This window comes from Orbicella faveolata, unplaced genomic scaffold (genome assembly GCF_042242905.1).
Source record: "Orbicella faveolata isolate gen_17 unplaced genomic scaffold, um_ofav_v1 contig_26, whole genome shotgun sequence".
Lineage (NCBI taxonomy): Eukaryota > Metazoa > Cnidaria > Anthozoa > Scleractinia > Merulinidae > Orbicella > Orbicella faveolata.
The window spans coordinates 8,127,501-8,150,000 of NW_028301554.1; the positions used below are offsets into that span (position 1 = coordinate 8,127,501).

The 22,500-nt window shown below is 38.4% G+C and overlaps 2 protein-coding genes and 2 pseudogenes across 4 annotated transcripts in view; all 4 read left to right on the plus strand.

Annotated features, from left to right (window-relative positions):
* The window catches only part of LOC149107994 (WD repeat-containing protein 93-like), a 13,056-nt pseudogene extending 4,995 nt beyond the window's left edge, over positions 1-8,061 (plus strand). The window contains exons 8-12 of the transcript XR_016209213.1: positions 766-826; positions 1,589-1,780; positions 2,482-2,621; positions 3,956-4,082; positions 7,519-8,061. The product of XR_016209213.1 is annotated as a WD repeat-containing protein 93-like (transcript). The remainder of the gene's footprint in view (positions 1-765; positions 827-1,588; positions 1,781-2,481; positions 2,622-3,955; positions 4,083-7,518) is intronic.
* Positions 8,062-8,172: 111 nt separating this feature from the next.
* LOC149107995 (octopamine receptor beta-2R-like) lies at positions 8,173-9,252 on the plus strand. Its single transcript, XM_089295749.1, has one exon. The coding sequence runs from the start codon at positions 8,590-8,592 to the stop codon at positions 9,139-9,141; it is 552 nt and encodes a 183-aa protein (XP_089151875.1). The 5' UTR covers positions 8,173-8,589; the 3' UTR covers positions 9,142-9,252.
* An 855-nt stretch (positions 9,253-10,107) lies between these two features.
* LOC110058972 (WD repeat-containing protein 93-like) lies at positions 10,108-21,896 on the plus strand (annotated as a pseudogene). The gene is made up of 12 exons (XR_016209214.1): positions 10,108-10,126; positions 10,325-10,479; positions 10,828-11,132; positions 11,345-11,413; positions 12,920-12,996; positions 13,570-13,701; positions 13,993-14,212; positions 15,927-15,987; positions 17,326-17,517; positions 17,917-18,056; positions 19,035-19,152; positions 21,446-21,896. The product of XR_016209214.1 is annotated as a WD repeat-containing protein 93-like (transcript).
* A 60-nt stretch (positions 21,897-21,956) lies between these two features.
* Positions 21,957-22,500, plus strand: part of LOC149107996 (adenosine receptor A3-like) — a 1,588-nt gene continuing 1,044 nt past the window's right edge. Inside the window, exon 1 of the mRNA XM_089295747.1 lies at positions 21,957-22,500. This exon is cut by the window's right edge and continues 1,044 nt beyond it. Within this exon, the coding sequence (XP_089151873.1) occupies positions 22,307-22,500 (194 nt within the window). The 5' untranslated portion in view covers positions 21,957-22,306.

Consider the following 22,500-nt stretch of genomic DNA (forward strand, 5'->3'; position numbering starts at 1 on the left):
GTGACGTACTTTAGCTAAAAATGTTTTTCTGTTTCTGGGATCTTGAGTAGGAAGTGAAGAAGAGCTTAAATGATCTGTAACAACAACGTTGGCTGTCTGTATGTAACCATTAGCTTTTAACGCTACCAGTGAAGTGTGTTTTTGGCGAGTGTCTCATGAAGGATCAATACTTTTTGGACACCACCAGCGCAATAGATCTGTAAAATTATGCACCACATCTCCCGTGCTTTCCCATCATGCAATGGTGACCTGACTTATGTTCAGCAGTTTTCATGAAAATGAACGCTGCTTGACAGAGGGGAATAAAACTCAAAAATTAATAGCCTGTAAATTATCTAATAACACTCCCTAGCTTTCATTGAATTGCTAGACATGTGCTGGCCAAAATTAGGTTTTGCGCACCGCGACATGAAGTGTCATAGAAGTACTAACCAGGGGCCCGTTTCTCGAAGGTCCCGAAAAGTTTTCGCATCCGGAAAGTCGTAGCAAAATCTCAAACCTTATGATTACAGAGCTGTTTTATTTACATATTCTTAATATGACCAGAAGTTCCCTTCATACAAGAAGTTTCAGGCGTATACACCTTTCTGGTTCTAGATATAGGTTAACTAAAAATGGCTTTGCGGGCCCGTATAGCTTCCGGGGCTTTCGAGAAACGGGCTTCGGGGTCGTATTAAGAAAGCAAACTTACCTCAAGAAATGAGATGTCACTATGTTAATTGTATAAAGTTAAAAACTACCTGTATTTAAACTCGTGTTTTTTAGATCAGCCCTTGACACTGAAGTCATCACTAAGGTTATTACAATGCGCCAAACACCACAAGTGGTAAGAAACAACCCTAAACACTACCTCTACTAGTTGTCATTGATAATACATGGTCATTTAGTGAGCACAAAGCAAAGTCTCTCAGAATACTAGTATCTAGCGTGAAGAAATGGCAATGTGGCTGATATTTTAGGAATTTTCCACAGCTTATTTTTGAGATTTTAATACGCCTCAGGTGCTTATTAATCTTTGGTTGTAAAGCGTGAAAATTGTGCCCAAGCTATACAGTCATGGAAGGCGAAAGGTTTTGAACGAGAAAGTCTGTGATACATGTAGTCGATCGATCTTATGAAAGCTACATCCAGGTCTCACTGAAGACCGAGCCCGCTGAAATTCTTTGATAGTAAATATGGACAAAACACACAGCAACAAAATGAGAAGAAAGTGACTTTTATATCTCACTGCTTGCGCATTTTGACACCTCTTACCGGTGCCTGGATAACCTTTTTGCATCTAGAGAGAGTTTGTGTATCAGTAGAATCCGTAAGTTAGCCATCGTGCCGAAGACTGCAGTGACCACTGAAATGTGCGCGTTGGTTTATCAATAACTAAAACCGTTTCGGAATCGATTGATTCATGTGGGAGGATCAAATAATATTTTCTCATCCGGTTATTCTGGGGAAAAGAGCAGTTGCAAGTGAATGTCCCAAGAGGAATGGGTTGCAAGCGATGGACTCCTAGCAACGTATCGGCTGATTCTCAGCCCAAGCAGTCCAAAGCAGACATTGTCCAAATTTATCCACTTGTTTCTCTTTTTTTCAGATTGTTGCCGTGACGAAGAGTAGAAGAATAACCCTGTATGATGTGAACAGTTGCACAGCAATTTGCCATGTTGGGCTGCCTGTGCCTTTCCTGCTCTCATCTCAGTCGCCATGCATCTACGCTGATGGAAAGATCTTAATGTTGATTGGGGCTCAGATTGATGAAGAAAATCCTGATGACCTGGACATCGGGGCAAGTGCACCATCACAGGTCTGGTCACATCTTGTAAAAGGATCAAAGAGAACCGTTGTTGAGACTTTACTACTTGATACACATCAAGCACCGGTTGTTTGAAGGGTGAATAACGCTATCCATCGGATAAACCGCTATCCGGCGGATAGGTGTTTGGCAAATCAAACCACGCTATCCACCAGATAGTGATTTATCAGGTCCAGATAGTGTTGTGCATTCTCTGAACAACTGGCGCCTGATTCATAATGGCTTTGTACTTGAACACCGTTTCGAGATACCAAGTTAAACATTTTTTTTTTGATGTTTAATTCCTAGGAATGTTTCCTTATTTCTTAGATAGCCTGCAGAACAAGCGGATTAACGTGGCAGAGCGCAAAACGCGATACACGAGCGCGAGCGCGAGCGAAATAAAACAGAACAAAACATTTGAATATCTCTTACCCAATGAACACCAGAAGATTTAATGCTGGGAGTAACATCCAATTGCGGCCGGGGCATGGGTGGGGGAAAGAGAAATACTCTTAGTCTCATAGCTTTGGCATACTGTGCACTTGACCCTGTGTAGGCCAACCCCTTTGTTGCAAATATTATTTGTTCTAGAGTTAAATGAAATACTATATCTATACTTTTCACCGTAACGTTAGATCAGCGTTCGTTTTGTGTGTAGACTGTAGAGAATAGCATTGGTGTTTGTTTTTCAGACGGCCGTGCCATTTTCATATCCTCTGCAACACTTTCCAACACTTAAAAATTACTGGATAGAAGAGGTAACCGCTGATTCTTCACCATACAAACCAACCAACACCATTGATGCCAAGCTGCATTCCCTCATACAAGACAGGTAAAGTAACTTGTTACTGTTAATTAAGAAAAACAATTTGGTGGGACGAGAAGTTCCCCGATGGTTAGTGCGCTGAACTCCGAATCGTGTGGCTACTTACCTTTTGACTTTTTGATCTGGAAATCGTTGGTTAATCGTTGGGTACCATTAATTAGAAATTGGACCTCGTGTCGTACAATTAACGGACTAATATTGTGCTCGTCAAATGGGCCTAGCACTGAACGTTGGTACGATTTTAAAATTACTCGCCCGATTACTCTCTGAATTGTAGTCGGTCCAATTACTATCACTTATTAGTAGAATTCTACCAAAATAATTAGATTATTCGCTCTCTATTTCTACGAGGTGATGGTTTACTTGGCTTTCGGCCTCATCAACTATTACCTCATAGAAATCTGGAGCTCATAATCTAATTGTTAATTATTATCGTAACGTTTTGGATCAAACGAAATGTAAACATCATCGTGGCATTTTCTTACTCTGAAGGCGTCTTTCAGTTTGTACACTGACTGTTAGATCAGATTAAAACGAAAAAGAAAAAAAATGGTGAAAACTTACTGGGGTTGAACTCGGTGACCTCTTGCCCTTGTGCAGTCTGCGGTTAGATTCGGGACTTCTTGCGGTTAAATTTTCAACGTCCCGCGTTTAGAAAAGTTCTTGCGGATTACTGATGTCAATGCCAATGCATTTCGTGAGCTAGCCGTTCATAGTGAAAGTAAAATGATAATACTTACGAGTGGACCGCTGCAGGGTTTCAGAATTTTTTTCAGGTAAATTTTGCATACAGTCGGCAAGGAGACGGAGATGATCCACATCCACCAAAACTTAGGTTTTGTCAAGACGTTTTTGCGCTGAAGGTCGCGTGTGATTGACAATCGCTATAACCACAAAACAAAGCATTTTCACTTCTTGCGCCGACTTGAGTGTTCTTCCGGCGCATATTGGGCCACATCTTGAGCTTGCATTATTTCCAAAGGAGCTACGGCACGGTTTGTGCATCTTGAAAAGTTTAGCCTAAATTTTTCAAGTTCATCTTGTGTAATCTATGTTAATCTTCTCCCTCCTTAACCATCCTTGTTCCTTTATGGTTTGTTATTATCTCTTTGGTGTTTTTCTATCTTAGTTAACTACTATTTTCAGGTTTCCTTCAGTTTAATGATAATTATGTACGTGACCAAAATAACTCAAAATAGCGTGACTAAGCTCCTTTAAGCTGTACTGTAGACTGCTTGGAAAGAACATTAAGGGAATTTCATCACAATGTCAAAGTTCATATTTCATTGTAAATCGCTGTTTTTTAATTTCTATATTCTTCCTTTTTTTCTTTCATAAAGACTTCTCAGTCAAGAGAACAGACAGCTGAGACTTCAGCAGAGGTGGTCTCAATATCAAACTGAATTGAAGAATATTCAGAACAACAAGATGAGAAGAAACCACTCCACTTGGCTCACTGCTAAATTTGTGAGTAGCGCCTAATTTGTACCTTCAATTCAGGTCCCGCACGTTCACGCGACACCGGAGAAACTCACATATAAGTGGTATAAATGACCAAACGTTTATAGTTTTGCTACATGGTAATTACATTGATTCAATTACATACATGTACTAGCTTAGTTCTTGAAACATTGGACATAACCCGTTATGTGACGAACCTTACGAAGAAGTATTTACCAAAACGATAAAGGAGTATGTACGTAGATGCCTCAATTTAATAATAACATAACAATACGATAAGAATTGGTTTGGTCGTTTATAACCCGTTTAATCATAACAATTACAATTTTCTCGATTGTGATTGGTTTAAAAAACTCCTATTTTCCACTAATGGCTGGTTTGCAGTGTCACGCCATCAAAAATAAAAATCATAACCATTCAATAAATTAAGTCAAGAAGCTGGGATATGAAAGATGATTGATATATAAACAACCTCGCCAAGATTTAGGTCTGTGCAGTTTTTCAATCTCCCGCTATTCGGAGAAGTGTTTCACAGAAATTTATAGAGCTTTGTATGGAGTCGCCATGTTTGTGCCCCTCGGAGGGACACAAACATGGCGGTCGTAAACTAACAGAAACATCTGCCTTTGAGTTTTGCCATTGAAACGAAAAGTTATTACTGTAGAGCTCCGACACATTAAAATTAATACTTTTTCTAGAGCAACAACTGTTTATTTAGCAAAAACTTGAGCAATAACTCATCTTTTTGACCATTCGAGAGCCTTATCGGGCCGCCATTTTAATGTCACAGAACGCATAAACTTGGAAATTCCAACGTACCCTATTTCAAAATGAGGAACCCAGTCGAGCTTAAACGCTGCAAAACATCAAGTTATTAAAGCGTCTTACATCTAGTGAAACTAAAACTTCAGAAGAATTGGTAATGTCTTATTTTGGAAAATGATGACGTCACATGAAAAGCGGCAATTCACTTGCCAAGTTGTTATCGGACAGTTTGTTAATGGACAGTTTGTTATCGGACAGTTTGTTATCGAACAGTTTGTTATTGGACAGTTTGTTATTGGACAGTTCAACAAGCCAATCAAATTCAAAGTTGTAGTTTAAATCAACCAATCGCAACCTTGGTTTCAATCACCAGTAATTTACGCCTCCTTTGTCAGTCTTTAAATGCAAATTTTTCCTTTCTTCCATAACTTATACTTCTTATACTTCTTTTCTCGGAAATTGTAATTTTTTTTTTTTTGATTAATTGGAAATAAGACTTTGTGTCGTCCAATTCGGTCTGTAATCATACTGGTGATAAACAAATCAAACTCCCGCTGCGCGGATGTCCCATTTTGTTATCACTCGTATGATTACAGACCGAACTGGACTCCATTCAGTCCTGTTACCATTACATGATTACGTAGATATACATAACAATGCTGTTTATTAAGAACAAAAGACCAAAACTGAACACGCAAGCGGATTCCATTCGCGCGAAACTTTTTACCTGAATGTTTTGGTGTAACGTTTGCTAATTTATTTTTTCACATCCTAAGTACTATAAATATGCCTTGCCGTTATTTTTAATTTATTTATTTGACAATGATGACATGAAGTCTTCTTTACTAACGTTAATTGTTTGCTTAATTGAGTATGCAGTTGCCTCAATTAATTACCAACCAAATAATAAGCAAGAGCTTGGTTGGTTAATAACTTGTTTTGTAATATATACGAAAATATGCAGAACGCAACGAGAGGGTCGTACAGGGGTACTCTCGTGATACGTGATTAGCTGATTTTATTTTTCGTGAAACGTGAATTTAGGAAATTAGCCTTCGTGATCCGCCACTTGAAGGTTTTTTGTGACCCGTGAAGAACTTGAATTATTAACCGGTATTCGTGATTTCACCACTCTGTTCTAAGTGATTTTGAGACACGAGTCCTCCGAAAGATCATTAAGACTGAAAACATCCGAATGTGATCTCTGTATAATCATCGTACTTCCTATCGAGAGTGATTTTGATTTGGGTTTGTAATATGAAGCCTTAACATAGCCTTTTACGATTTTGCTTTCTTTAAACTCTCTTTCTAGCCTAAGAGCAGGTTATTAAAAAGAAAACCTTACTTGCTTATTTTCGTGATTCGGGAAAATGAAAGTTTAATTTCCGTGATCTGTGATTCGCTATTTTTCCCATTCGTGAACCGTGCCAGAGCCAGAAACCCCACCCCCCCCCCCCCCCCCTATTGTACGACCCTCCAACGAAATGCGAATGTCTACTCGCTTATAGGTTGATATATACACGTAACAAAACAATAAGCGAGTAAATTTAAATTTATTCTCATATAACAAAAGAATATGCAAGAGCTTGGAGGCTAATAACTTCTTACGTCATCTTACGTGACGTGCTGTGACGTGACGGGACGGGATGTTACGTTATGTTAGTAAATATACATGAACAAATGAAATGCGAATGTCTACTCGCTTATAGGTTTATATACACGTAACAAAACGACAGACGTTTTCGTCATTGCTTATCTTTCGTGAAGGGATCAGTTATTTTCTCCAGAAATTCTACTTTTGCTTTATTTATATTGTTTTAATAAAGCAATAGAGTTTATATTCGCGGGCATAAATATATTTTGGGCCCGACTCACATTCATTTTTTTTTTTTTTTTAACCCTGAGAAGGGCCCAAAACATATTTATGCCCAAGAACACAAACTCTGTTACTATTATTATCACTTTAAAGGGCATTGAGAAGATAAAAACTGAAAAAAATGACAACGAAACCGTCTGAACAATCACGCGAGCGTTTACAAGTTGAATGGCTTTTCTTTTCCCTCAATGAAAATACAGAATACATCAAGGGAACCTGGTTAGAAATTACAAAATCTTGCCATTTGAGTTTTCAAAAATTGTAGAAGACATGAAAGGAAAGTTCCATAAAGCTTATCTCTAAGTGTTGAAATTAATTGTACATTTGCTAAACTGACACTTTTCATTAGTTTATATCAGCGGGCCAAAATTTTTAGCCCGCCAAATTCTCCATTTTAGTCCGCAAAATGCGCGACAATGCCCGACAAAGTAATAATGGCAATTTCTTAGTGCATATTTTGCTTCTGTAAATAACGTCTAATTTCTAGCTTTTCATTCTCCTTAAAACTGTCAATAAGTAATTTTTGATACTTTTAAGTTTTTAGGAAACTGAAGTGGTTGAGAAAAATAGAGTATATTTTTTTATTTGTTTTATATATTTTACATTGTAAAATAATATGACCGCAGGGAATCGTTAACGAAGACTTGAGCGTGCTTTTTCTTTGCCTTCCATTCAAAACTTCTTTATCTGCCTTTTCTCTTTAATCATTAATCACCAGAGCATTTGTTTCACAGTATGTGTACTAGACATTATGGCTGCAATTAATGAAAAACCTTTCTTTTTTTCACTTCAATTTATTAGAGTGTGTCTACTGGAGTTTAAAACGGACAAGTCTGAGTCGAGAAGTCTGTCGCAGCTTGAAGCGTATGGGAGAGTGTCAAGGGATTTCACAGACCACATTGATACAGATAAAGAAAAACTGAACTTTAGTCCATTGATGAGAATAGCACCTGACAATCATGTTTTTCACAAATCTCCCTATCTGGGACATTTATCGAGACATCACGTAAACGTAATCACGAACTGCGACACGACTATTGAAACCAAACCCACGTGTCAATTTTTTTCCACGACTACTTAAGTAAACGTTAACAAGAGAGACAATTTTTATTCACAAGTTTTTAGATCGTAGTCAAGAATTTATTGGGTATACTGCAGCTTATGGCAAGTTTTTAAGTCCTTCTAAAATTGCCCTAGCAGAAAATAATAAATTTCGATCATATTTTGCAAGTAAAAACGCATTAGGAAATGACATTGTTTCCGAATAGTTTAGAGCAGGTGAAGGGAAGATTTACTTTAAAACTACAATAAGAAGTAAGGAGTTTAAAATGGTTTTAAAGGCAATGTGAAGCTGTATCGACGAAACAACAATCACGCGAGGCTCTGCGGCTGCCGCACGCGATAGAACGCGTCAAATGTTGAATAACAATGCCAATTTCATTCAAAACAGAGTAAATGGCTGTTGCCCAAGAATAAATCATCTCGGACTTGACAAAAAATCCGCCATAAATGAAATTTGGAGCAATTGCCATGAATAACTTAACTATAATTTAGGTGAGAAGGTGCATTTAGGTCGACCAGCTGCCAATAGCGCTTTTTCAGTATAAATTACTTGAAACACATAAAGCAGACCACATTGGCGATTTCGAGGCTTGATGAGTCAAACAAAAATGAATATCACATCGGGAGCTAATATTACTTCAAACAACGCCCCTGGCTCCAAAAAACATGTTCATTCCAAGGCAGAAGGCATTGCATGGTGTAGCGCGTTCATTTTGACGACTTTGCTTGTTGTGGCTGGAAACCTCACTATTTGTACTGTTTGCTGCAAACAAAAGTCTTCGTAGAAAAAGTTTATTTCTTGTCAACAATATGGCGTTTGCTAACCTGATGCTAGGAACACTATCAATGCCTGGCTACATCTTCTTCATCGGAGAGTACAATTTTCAGCTGTGGACGGGACGCATGTCTTCATCTTTGGATTACGCCCATGATCTGGTCGATACGTTTTTTATGCATGCTTCGTTGATTTCCGCAGCGATGATTTCTGGTGAGAGATTTTACGCTATAGCGTCGCCACACAGATATAAGCGATCACCGTCAACGAAAAACTACTGCGCCATTATTTCGATGTCTTGGATACTTACAATTCTTGTGACTGCATTTGAAATAACACTGGGTCACTTAACTTCTCCGGAATATGAGAATTATGCTTGGATGTCTCTCGGTTTGATAGTAGCATTCGTTATTTGTGGTTGTAACATCAGTATTTGGAGAAAGTTTCAAAACGCAGAACTTACTTTCCAAGCACAGAACCGGGCAGCACGAAACAGACGTTTAACAAAAACCTTGTTGTTTGTATCTGTTCTCGCGTTTCTCGTGGCTGCCCTTAATTATCATGGATTCTTTAGAAGTTATTTTTGAGGTCACAACTCCTGCAGGTAATTTTTATTACGCAGTACCCCTTCTGAATTATTCGAACTCTTTTCTCAATCCAGTTGTGTATGGATTAAGAATTCCCGAGTTTAGACGGGCAATGGCTATTTTCTGTTTTAAGAGAAAACTGGCGGCCAATATCAAAAATGCTGAAGGAAGATGTAGACACAATTCCAGTTTAACCTCGGATACACGGCTGAAAACGCTACGAATGCCGAGTCATAGTCATCGACGAACGTCCTTAGAAGTGGAAATTACACAGGATACTTCACTGTGATGAAAAACTGTCTTTGCGTCTTGTTTATTCTAGGGGAAAAGCTTTAAACTCGATGGGAAAACGAGTTGCAGAAAACTCAAAACGCGTAATTAAGGGTGCGTTGTGTCACGCCCACGAAAATAACTTTTGCTCCATTTGTTCTTAAGTATCAGGGACAATGTAAAATATGGAGGGAGAAATTATAACAGAATGATATTAACATACATGTGGCTGAAAATGGACTCAATAATATTTCAATTTTGAACACAGGCTTTTTTTAAGTGAGTTGAAACAGATGCCATCTGGTTACTCTATGTCTCGTAATATTAATGATTGTCTCGTCTTAATTGTCTTCTGGCGATCGTGAAATTTTACCGCATTATGGCATGGTTATAAGACAGACAATGAGAAAGATGGAATTTCTGTTGTCACGAGTGTGGAACAAAGAAAGACATCATGTTTATTCTGACTTACAATTTCATTCACTTGTAATTCAGTACCGATAAAGGAAAGTTGGTTGGAAATCTACAAAGTTGCTAAAGATGCTTGGGTGAAGGAGGTAGAAACCACAGTGGCCACTGTGGGAGCTCGTTCTAGGAAACCTACAATGGTTGAAACAACAGCACCAGTGAGCTCATTTTTAAACAAATTCCTGTTCATGGTGTTGCTAAAAGTGCACTTAACTTAAGTAAATAAAGATGGTGAATTTTAAGTTCGGTAAGGAAATGTGAAAAGTGAACTGATCAACATGACATGAGCGTGGGACAAAGAAAAAATCTGAGTCCCTGACAGGAATCGAACCCTTGACCTCCCAAACACTGGGAGGGTGCTCTATCCATAGAGCGCCTGCCTGGTGGATAGAGCGCCCACCCGGTGTTTGGGAAGTCATGGGTTCGATTCCTGTCGGGGACTGAGGTTTTTTCTTTGTCCCACGCTCGTGTCACGTTGATCAGTTCACTTTGCGCTCAACGTATTTGTACTGTTGCAACTCTCAAGATCTGGACGATTCCGCAGCTGTACCAGACCAGCTTCTAAAATCCTCTGAAGAGCAAGATCCAGCTACTGGAACTGTAAGTTACATTCTGCAAATTATGTGAAAGTTTGTTAGTTACAAAAATCATACAAAAAGTAGCTTGGTGATCTAGTATGGAGTAGTAACAACTAAGCATAAGTTTTCTGCTTGAGTGCTATGATAATATTTTTTCGGAGATCTATCTGAAAATGTAAGAATTTTGTTCAAAACTGCATCCTTTGTTGATGAACAGACTAGACTAAACCTGACTAAGCACCCACCTGGCAAACCACCTGAGCCTCAAGACAGTCGTGACAGTCCACAATAACCTGATAAGAACTTACTTGTACACTGTAACCAGCCAAGCCTTTCAATCAGTGCTAATGTATTCTATGTTTTCTGTTAGTCTCCACCATGTTCAAGACCAAGCTCTGCTCAGCTGGCTGGTCAGAACCAGCCTGGCCTCTCAGCAGTCTCGTTCACTAAGTCTACAGCAGTACTACGTGTGTGACCCCCTGCTCCAGTTGGCCCTTGTGTAGCCACTAACTGCTCTGCAGCTTTAAAAGCCACTGATTCAGAGGGAAATGTCATTGGCATTGGTTCTAGTCAAGTGTTGATGTCGCAGTTTTTTGACAGCTGCGATAAAACATTCCGTCAGCTTCACAAGAACGAACTGCAGTATCTGAATAAAAATGACGAGGATCTGACAAGGTTACTAGCCACTTCAGTCCCTTGAATTCTCCTCACATGATATCAGGAAATCTCATGACAGAAGGCATCATGGGGTAATGCTACATACATACATGTACCACGATTAATAATTCTTCCATTATCCTCATTCTTTGAAGTTTCAAGCAGTCTTAGATGTTAACGCCGCGGGTAGTTACTGTATATTTAATTTGTGCATTCTACTTCTATTACAGCTTTCCTAAAATACATTTCTTAACACCTGGGAGGTTGGTTCCATCAGGATTGGAGTCTGCACCTGGTAAGTGGAATCAGCCTGTTAGGCTCAGTGAGGCAGTAACAATAACAGCAAGAGCCCTTGGCCTCTCTACCGGGTTTTGTTCCCCTGGTGCATGAATGTCACCTCCATTCTGAAGCCCCATCCATCTCAGACTTACCTTCAAGCTGGTAATTATTAACATAACAGCGACATGAAGAGCTTTTACTAAATGTTTTTAGTATCACCCAACTAGTGGACTAATGCAAATCCTGCATTTTGATTGGCTACGCTACTAGGGGACTATTAGTAATAGTCATCGAGTAGCGAAATTGGCGCCATCGAGCGTGACGCTTTCTTTCGTTTTATTCCCAAATAAATATTTCTTCAACTTGCATTTGCTAACTTTATTATTACCTTTTCTGTCCGACTAGTTGGGTGATACTAAAACAATTAGACCCTTCGCCCTCAAGGGCCACGGGTCAATAGCCCATTCGGCTTCGCCTCATGGGCTATTGACCCGTAGCCCGCAAGGCCTATGGGTCTAATTGTTAACTATTGTCTCACATTTGATGAGGGGCAAAGCCTAGAACAAACTATCAAAGTTAGAGTCTCCTTGTAGCATAGCCCATCAACCAACTGTTCAAATCAGGAAAGAAATAGATTGGTTTTATTTAGATCAGATTTTCCAGGGAAACACACAGTTGAAGCCATCATCAACACTTGACAAGCTCCTGCTGCCAGACATCTATCCACTGTTAGACTACCAAGTGTAGCCAATCAGATTGTGTGTTTAAATCTTGATAAAGTTGTAGGGTTGTAAAGGATAATTTATTTGGGGATCTTAAAATTCTTTGCAAAGATTCTGCAAAACTATTAGAAGATCCTACAGGATCCTTCAAGTCCTATTACAGATCCCTGAAGATCTTAGCGAGTTTTTCTTAAAAGATCTTAGCAGGGATGTATAAGAAGGATCTTCACGGGGACTCAAGTGAAGGATCTTTACTGAAACCTGTATGATTCTATCTAAGATCTTTAAGTAACATCCTAAAGGATTTTGATTAGGATTGTAAAAAACTTTTACGTTTTGCGGTAGTCCTGTGCTACCAGCCACCGACAAAACAACAAAGCATCTAGGACGTGACAGGGTTCTTATAGTAAGCTAGTAAGTTCCCTTCTATTTAAGATACTCCAGCTTTACGATACTATAGGACCCTGTATGTAACACGTTCGGTTTGGCCCATTATCAGGAGACGTACAAACGGCTCTTCAGGAGTCAATCGAAAGTGCTTTTAATCAAGTCTCTTACTTTCGTGATCTTACACGTTCTGTGAGCTATCGAGAGTATTGAATATATAAGTGATGCCAATCATACTATGATCAAATGTCACGTGAATCATATCAATGTCAATAAACAATCTATTGTGTCCATATTGTAACACTTTACAAGAATTTTGCCATGAAATTAGGCCCGCACAAGTTGTTCTAAGTAGTATTTTTCAGCTACTAAAGTGTGCAGTGTATGCGCATTAAGGCATTTATTGTTTTGTTCAAGTAAGGTCAACTCCTTGTCAGTATGGTGGTCTGGAGGAACTCAGCTATTTATTTATTCACTTCTCAAGACTGCAAAAGGTATGGAATTAATCAAAACATTTTAACAAAAATGTCAACTTTTTCTAACACATCTCAATGTGTTTTTGGCCGTAGTCGAAGAAAGTATACATATAAAAGGAAAATATGTGAAGTCTAATTCACTACACATGAACTGACATTGTATATTTTTATCTGATGTAAAATGCTCTGCAGTAAAAATGACTTACTTGTACGTGTTGTTCTACTTGCATTTTGAAAATTCTATGAAAATTCTATGACAATGATTTATAAACGGGTAAACAATTTAAAACCTGCTCGCTGCAATTTGGATATATTGTTCTGTAATAGAAAATTCTGGATTTAATGATTATACCTACAGGTGTAGAGATTATGCAGGCGTAGCAAACAATAGAAAATTGACAATATTCTACTTAACCTATGTCATAAAGTCTGGAGCATAGCAATAGTGACAGTGTGTAATAGTACAAATTTTCACTAAAGGCGCTTAATGATGGTCACTAGACCTTGTTGATCACAGCAACTGAACGAATTGCTTGAAAGTCGAAAGGCAAAATTATAGTTCAGCGCAGGTTTGCTTTGTTTCTTCTTCAGATCTGGAGCATAAGCCAGACATAGTGTGGCCTCACTCGGACAAGATAATCATTAGCGCAGTTAGTGAGTGTGGCTCTTTCATAGCCATGGGTCTAAAAATAGGAACAGTCGATGTGTGGGATGTCTATAGAGGTGAGTCATGAATTAACCAAGTACTTGTAATTGTCGTGTATTCGATGCAACAGTGCTTCATTTATGGATACGCACCAGAAAATACGCACTTCAATTTATTGATGAAGGTTACTATTCTAGGTACGCCGCACTTGTCGAATCCTCGGGTAGATAGTTTTGGCTTACACAATGCTCCCTGCAGATTTCAGAGGTAATGAATTGCTAGTATTTGTAGTATCTGACTCTGTGATAACTAAGGTGTTTCTGACGCAAACATCATAGATTTATACTATTTTTTTCTTCTACATATAGGTACTCTTCTAAGGGTCTACCCTGTGGCCGACAAAGGACAAATACTTGACCTTTGCTTCTTGTCCAGTGCTGTTGTTCTTGTCAACACAGAAGCTAATGGATCATTAACGTCAGTGTCATCATCTCTTACAAACTTGATCGTGAGTTGCGATGACGGAACATTTTGTCTTCTGCAATGTGGAGTTGCTCAGTCGCTTCCAGCAAAACCTCTTGTTGACAGGTAACTTCAAAGGGTTGATTTTGGTAGTTTCAATTTGATGTTGAATAGATCTTGCTGTTTGCGATCGAAAGAAACAATTAAAGAAGAAGGTCACTCTACTCACTTATATTTTAATATTAGCTAGTTCTTAATCTTAATTTATTTAAATTTATATACCTTCATAAGGCTCTTATAATTTCCTTTTTTCGTTTTTTTTTCGTGGCGTACTAGCTTTTTAGCTAAGCGTACCGACCACGTTAAATATATTGATTGATTGATTCAAAAAACTTACTTTTTTTGTCTTCACCTATAACAAGTAAACATCCAGCTTTTTTATTCACTGAAATTTCAGCCTCTGAAGTGCCCGCTATCCTAAAGAAATTCGTCTCGACAGAATAGAGTTCGGCTACCGCCATTTTCAACTGTACTCGGCAGCCATGCCGTGTTTATTTGACATCATTCCGTCCGACTCGAAATTGGCGGGAAGGAGAAAAACCTGCAACTGATTTTGCATCCTTCACAAGGCCATCAAAATTTATTTTTCCAAGTTATTATCCACTTCACTACCTTCACTGCTATCATTTTGGGAGTTTGGAACTTGTTCGGATCAAAATTTTACGGCGTAAGAACAGGCATAACCCAGAAGGATAGTTAAAAGGCTCTTAGGAAGCCATTTGGACAAAATCTCTTGGACGGAATGACCTCACGAAAACGTGGCCTGGCTACTGAGTACTGTTCAAAATGGCGGCAACGATGTCGAATTTTGGACTTCTTTGGAGGCGAATTTCATAAGGAAAACCAGCACTTTAGAGGCTGAAACTTCGGTGAGTTGTTAAACTTAGTGCGAGGTTTTTATTAGCGTTGACAAAAAATATACGTTTTTTGGAGTGACCTACTTTAGCTAAAAATGTTTTTCTGTTTCTGGGATCTTGAGTGGGAAGTGAAGAAGAGCTTAAATGATCTTTAACAACAACGTTGGCTACCTGTATTTAACCATTAGCTTTTAACGCTATCAGTGGAGTGTGTCTTTGGCGAATGTCTCTTGAAGGATCAATACTGTTTGGACGCCACCAGCGCAATAGATCTGTAAAATTATGCACCATCTCTTCCGTGCTTCCCATTATGCAAGGTGGAGCTGACTTCTGCCCAGCAGTTTTCATTAAAATGAACGCTGCTTGACAGAGGGGAATAAAACTCAAAAATTAATAACCTGTAAATTCTGTGATAACACTTCCTAGCTTTCATTGAATGCTATTTAACAATTAGACCCGTAGCCCACAGGGGTTACGGGTCAATAGCCCATGACGCGAAGGCGAATGGGCTATTGACCTGTAGCCCTTGTGGGCGAAGGGTCTAATTATTTAGTATCACCCAACTAGTCGGACAGAAAAGGCAATAATAAAGTTAGCAAATGCAAGGTGAAGAAATATTTATTTGGGAATAAAACGAAAGAAAGCGTCACGCTCGATTGCGCCAATTTCGCTACTCGAGGACTATTACTGATAGTCCTCTAGTAGCGTAGCCAATTAAAATGCAGGATTTGCATTTGTCCACTGGTTGGGTGATACCAATTATTGCTAGACATGTGCTAGCCAAAATGAGGTTTTGCGTACCACGACATGAAGTGTCATAGAAGTACTGACCAGGGTTGCATTAAGAAAACAAATTTACCTCAAGAAATGAGATGTCATTATGTTAATTCTATGAAGTTAAAACTACCTGTATTTAACTTTAGATCAGCCCTTGATACTGAAGTGATCACTAAGGTTGTCACAATGTGCCAAACACCACAAGTGGTAAGAAACAAACCTCAACGCTACCTTTACTACTTGTCAATGATAATAAATAGTCATTTACTGAGCACAAAACAAAGTCTCTCAGAAGACTAGTTTCGAGCGGGAAGAAATGAAGATGTGGTCGATATTTTAGGAATTTTCCACAGCTTATTTTTAAGATTTTGATACGCCTCAGGTGCTTATTTATCTTTGGTTGTAAAGGGTGAAAATTTTGCCCAAGCTATAGAGCGTTTTCATTGTCACGCAATCAAAATAATATCAAAAACCGTTCAGTGGATAAGGTCAAGAAATTGTGATATTACAGAAGATAAATAAAGAAGACACTTCTCCAAGTTTAAGGTGTGTTCGTTGTCCCAAAGTTGAGATATTCGTCGAAATGTTCCGCGCAAATTTACAGCGCCTAGTATGGAGCCGCGATGTTGGCGTTCCTCTGTGGTACACCAATATGGCAGCCGGAAAATAGTGTTAACATCTGGAACTTACTTTGGTTGTCTGGGACAATGATTAACTGCAGTGAACATGTAAAAATTTAAATAAGCACTTTTCCAAATACGACAACGTCTTAAATGGCTAAAAATCACGAGAAAAATACATAGTTTTCGACTAACGCGATCGTAGCTTTATGTCAAGCACCGCCATAACTTCGAAATTCAAAATGCGCTGGTTTCCAAACGAAAGGCGCTATTGAGCTGGAAAGTTGTAAACAGATATAACTTAAGTATCTCTTATGCCTGATGAGGATAAAAACTTTAGGGGCCCTTTAGTTTGGATTTAAGAATTTGATGACGTCACGTGAAAACGCTGGATACCGTCATGGAAGGTGGAAGGTTTTGAACGAGAAAGTCTATGAATCATGTAGTCGATAGATCCCATGAAAGCTACATCCAGGAAAAACCCGCTGAAATTCCATAATAATAAATACGTACAAAACACACAGCAATAAAACGAGAAGAAAGTGACTTCTATATCTCACTGTTTGCATATTTTGACACCTCTTACGGATGCCTGTATAACCTTTGCATCTAGAGAGATTGTGTAGCAGTAGAATCCGGGAGTTAGCCATCGTGGCGAGGACTGTAGTGAACACCCAAATATGCTCATTGATTTATCAATACATGTAACTAAAACCGTTCCGGAATCAATTGAATCATGTGGGAGGATGAAATAATAAAGCTATTTGCTCATCCGGTTATTCTGGGGAAAAGAGCAGATGCAAGTGAATGTCCCAAGGGGAATGGGTTGCTAGCGATGGACTGCTAGCAAAGTATCGGCTGATGCTCAGCCAGAGCAGTTCAAAGCATGTATTGTCGGAATTTCTCCACTTGTTCCTTTTTTCAGATTGTTGCCGTGACAAAGAGTACAAGAATAACCCTGTATGATGTGAACAGTTGCACAGCAATTTGCCATGTTGGGCTGCCTGTGCCTTTCCTGCTCTCATGTCAGTCGCCTTGCATCTGCGCTGATGGGAAGGTCTTGATATTGATTGGCGCTCAGATGGATGAAGAAAATCATGATGACCTGGGCATCGAGGTAAGTGCACTATTACAAGTCTTCTGAAAGGATCAAGGAGAACCGTTTACTGGTGAGACTTTGCTACTTGATACAGATCTGATTCATAATGACTGTCTACCAAAGTGGGAATTGTTTTTTATTTGTACACCGATTCGAGATAACAACATGGAATTGTTTGGTTATTTCTTAGATAGCTTACAAAACAGGCGGATTAGCGGAGAAAAACTTTTAATCGCTTCATGCTATGGAAAGCTCTAGCATACTGTAGACTATGTAGATCAACCGCTTCATTGCAAATATTTTACGTTGTAGAGTTATATGAAATGCTATAGATTTATAATTTTCATTGTAATGTTATCTCAGCATTCGTTTTATCCGTGTACACTGTAGAAAATATCATTGCTGTTTGTTTTTCAGACAGCCGTGCCATTTTCATATCCTCTGCAACACTTTCCAACACTTAAAAAATACTGGAAAGAAGAGGTAACCGCTGACTCGTCACCGCACAAGCCAACCAACACCATTGATGCCAGACTGCATTCCCTCATACAAGACAGGTAAAAATAACTTGTTTAACAAGTAGTGCGCTGACCTCTGAATCGTCTGGCTACTTACCTTTTGACTTTTTGATCTGGAAATCGTTGGTTAATCGTTGGGTACGATTAATTAGAAATTGGATCTTGTGTCGCACAATTCACGGACTAATAATATTGTGCTTTTCAAATGGGCCTACCACTGAGCGTTGGTCCGATTTTAAAATTACTCACCCGATTACTCTCTGAATTGTAGACGGTCCAATTACTATTACTTATTAGTAGAATTCTACTTAAATAATAAGATTATTCGCTCTCGATTTCTATGAGGCGATAGTTGATTCGGTCTTCGGCCTCATCATCCTTAAATTGAAGGCGTCTTTCAGTTTGTCAGCAATTCATTGCCGGATCAGATACAGAAAACTAGTGAACACTTTCAGGGGCTGGACCTCGTAACTTCTTGCTTGTTGCGGCCTGCGTTAATATCCTGACTTCTTGCGGTTAGAGTTTCAACGTCTTGCGTTTAGAAAGGTTCTTGCGGATTAACCACATTTTCACTTCTCGCGCCGACTTGAGTGTTCTTCCGGGCGCAAAAACTTATTGCGCCACATTCTGAGCTTGCATTATTTCTAAAGGAGCTACGTCACGGTTTGTGCATCTTAAAAAGTTTAGTCTAAGTTTTTCAAGTTCGTCTGGTGTAATCTGTGTTAATCTTCTCCCTCCTTAACCAGCCTTGTTCCTTTGTGGTTTATTATTATTTCTTTGATGTTTTTCTATCTTAGTTAACTACTATTTTCAGGTTTCCTTCAGTTTAATGATAATTATGTACGTGGGCAAAATAACTCAAAATAGCGTGATTGAGCTCCTTTAAGCTGTACTGTAGACTGGTTGGAAAGAACATCAAGGGAATTTTATCACAATGTCAAAGTTCATATTTCATTGTAAATCGCTGTTTTTTAATTTCTATACTCTTCCTTTTTTTCTTTCATGAGGACTTCTCAGTCAAGAGAACAGACAACTGAGACTTCAGCAGCGGTGGTCTCAATATCAAACTGAATTGAAGAATATTCAGAACAACAAGATGAGAAAAAACCATTCCACTTGGCTCACTGCTAAATCTGTAAGTACCGCCTAATTTATACCTTGCAATTCAGGCCACGCACGTTCACACGACACCGGAGAAACTTATATATAAGTGATATAAATGACCAAACGTTTATGGTTTTGCTACATGATAATTAAATTGAGGCAATTACATACATGTACTCGCTTAGTTCTTGAAACATTGGACATAACTCGTTATGTGACTGATATTACGAAGATATATTTACCAAAACGAAAAACGAGTATGTAGTTGCCTCAATTCAATAATGACATAACAAGACGATAAGAATTGGTTTGGTCGTTTCTAACCCGTTTAATCATAACAATTACAATTTCCTCGATTGCGATTGGTTTTAAAAAAACTGCTTTTTTCCACTAACTCACTTGCCAAGTTGTTATCGGACAGTTTGTTATCGGACAGTTCAACAAGCCAATCAAGTTCAAAGTTGTAGTTTAAATCAACCAATCGCAACCTTGGTTTCAATTACCAGTAATTTACGCCTCCTTTGTCAGTCTTTTAATGCAAATATTTCCTTCCTTTCATAACTTAGCTATACTTCTTTTCTCGGAAATTGTCATTTTTTTTTTTTTGATTAATTGGAAATGAGACTTCGTGTCGTGCGATTCGGTCTGTAATCATACTCGTGATAAACAAATCAAACTCCCGCTGCGCGGTCGTCCCAGTTTGTTATCACGCGTATGATTACAGACCGAACTGGACTCCACTCAGTCCTATTACCATTACATGATTACGTAGATATACATAACAATGCTGTTTATTAAGAACAAAAGACCGAAACTGAACACGCAAGCGGATTCCATTCGCGCGAAACTTTTTACCTGAATGTTTTTATGTAACGTTTGCTAATTAATCCTAAGTACATGAAGTCGTCTTTACTAACGTTAATTTTTTGCTTAAATGAGTATGTAGTGGCCTCAATTAATTGTGAACCAAATAATAAGCAAGAGCTTGGTTGGCTAATAACTTGTTTTGTAATGTTCGAAAATATACAGAACACAATGAGAGGGTCGTACAGGGGAACTCTGGCGATACGTGATTAGCTGATTTTATTTTTCGGGAAACGTGAATTTAGGAAATTAGCCTTCGTGATCCGCCACTTGAAGTTTTTTCGTGACCCGTGAAGAACTAGAATTATTAACCGATATTCGTGATTTGACCACTCTGTTCTACGTGATTTTGAGACGCGTGTCCTCAGGGAGATTCATTAAGACTAAAAACATCCGAATGTGACCTCTGTATAATTATGGCACTACCTATCGAGAGTGATTTGGATTTGGGATTTGTAATATGAAGCCTTAACATAGCCTTTTACGATTTTGCTTTCTTTACTCTCTCTTTCTAGCCTAAGAGCGGGTTATTAAAAAGAAAACTTTACTTGCTTATTTTCTTGATTCGGGAAAATGAAATTTTAATTTCCGTGATCTGCGATTCGCTATTTTTCCCATTCGTGAACCGTGCCAGAGCGGGCATAAATTTATTTTGGGCCGGACTCAGATTCATTTTTTTTTTTAACTCTGAGAAGGGCCCAAAACATATTTATGCCCAAGAACACAAACTCTGTTACTATTATTATCACTTTAAAGGGCATTGATAAGATAAAAATTGAAAACAATGACAACAAAACCGTCTGAACAATCACGCGAGCGTTTACAAGTTGAATGGCTTTTATTTTCCCTCAATGAAAATACACAATACATCAAGCGAACCTGGTTAGAAATTACAAAATCTTGCCATTTGAGTTTTCAAAAATTGTAGAAGACATGAAAGGAAAGTTCCATAAAGCTTATCTCTAAGTGTTGAAATTAATTGCACAATTGCTAAACTGACAATTTTCATTGGTTTATTTCAGCGGGCTAAAATACAGTTTAGCCCGTCAAATTCTCCATTTTAGCCCGCAAAATGCGCCACAATGCCCGACACAGTGATAATAATGGAAGTTCTTTAGTGCATATTTTGCTTCTGTAAACAACGTCTAATTTCTAGCATTTCATTCTCCTTAAAACTTTCAATAAGTAATTTTTGATACTTTTGAGTTTTTAGGAAACTGAAGTGGTTGAGAAAATAGAGTGTATTTATTTATTTTTTCTATATATTTTAGATTGTGAAATAATATGGCCGCAGGGAATCGTTAACGAAGACTCTTTGCCTCTTAACTTATTCAAACCTTCTTTATGTGCCTTTATCTTTAATCATTAATCACCAGAGCACATCTTTCACAGTATGTGTACTAGACATCATGGCTGCGATTAATGAAAAAGCCTTTCTTTTTTTCACTTCAATTTATTAGAGTGTGTCTACTGAAGTTTAAAACGGACAAGTCAAGGTCGAGAAATCTGTCGCAGCTTGAAGCGTATGGGAGAGTGTCAAGGGATTTCACAGACCACATTGATACAGATAAAGAAAAACTGAACTTAGTCCATTGATGAGAATCGCACTTGGCAATCACGTTTCTGACAAATCTCGCTATCTGGGACATTTATCGAGACATCGCGTAAACGTAATCACGAACTGCGACACGACTATTGAAACCAAACCCACGTCTCAATTTTTTCCAACGACCACTTAAGTAAAACGTTAATCAGAAAGACAATATTTATTCACCAGTTTTTAGATCGTAGTCAAGAATGTATTGGGTATACTGCAGCTTATGGCAAGTTTTTAAGTCCTTCTGAAATTGCCCTAACAGAAAATAATAAATTTCGATCATATTTTGCAAATAAAAACGCATTATGAAATGACATTGTTTCCGCCTTTTTGATAGTTTAGAGTAGGTGAAGGAAAGGTTTACTTTAAAACTACAAGAAGAAGTAAGGAGTTTAAAATGGTTTTAAAGGCAATGTGAAGCTGTATCGACGAAACAACAATCACGCGAGGCTCTGCGGCTGCCACACGCGATAGAACGCGTCAAATGTTGAATAACAATGCCAATTTCATTAAAAACAGAGTAAATGGCTGTTGCCCAAATATAAATCATCTCGGACTTGACAAAAAATCCGCCATAAATGAAATTTGGAGCAATTTCCATGAATAACTTAACAATAATTTAGGTGAGAAGGTGCATTTAGGTCGACCAGCTGCCAATAGCGCTTTTTCAGTATAAATTACTTGAAACATATAAAGCAGACCACACTGGCGATTTCGAGGCTTGATGAGTCAAACAAAAATGAATATCACATCGGGAGCTAATATTACTTCAAAAAACGCCTCTGGCTCCGAAATGATTGTTCATTCCAAGGCAGAAGGCATTGCATGGTGTTGCGCGTTCATTTTGACCACTTTGCTTGTTGTGGCTGGAAACCTTCTCACTATTGTACTGTTTGCTGCGAACAAAAGTCTTCGTAG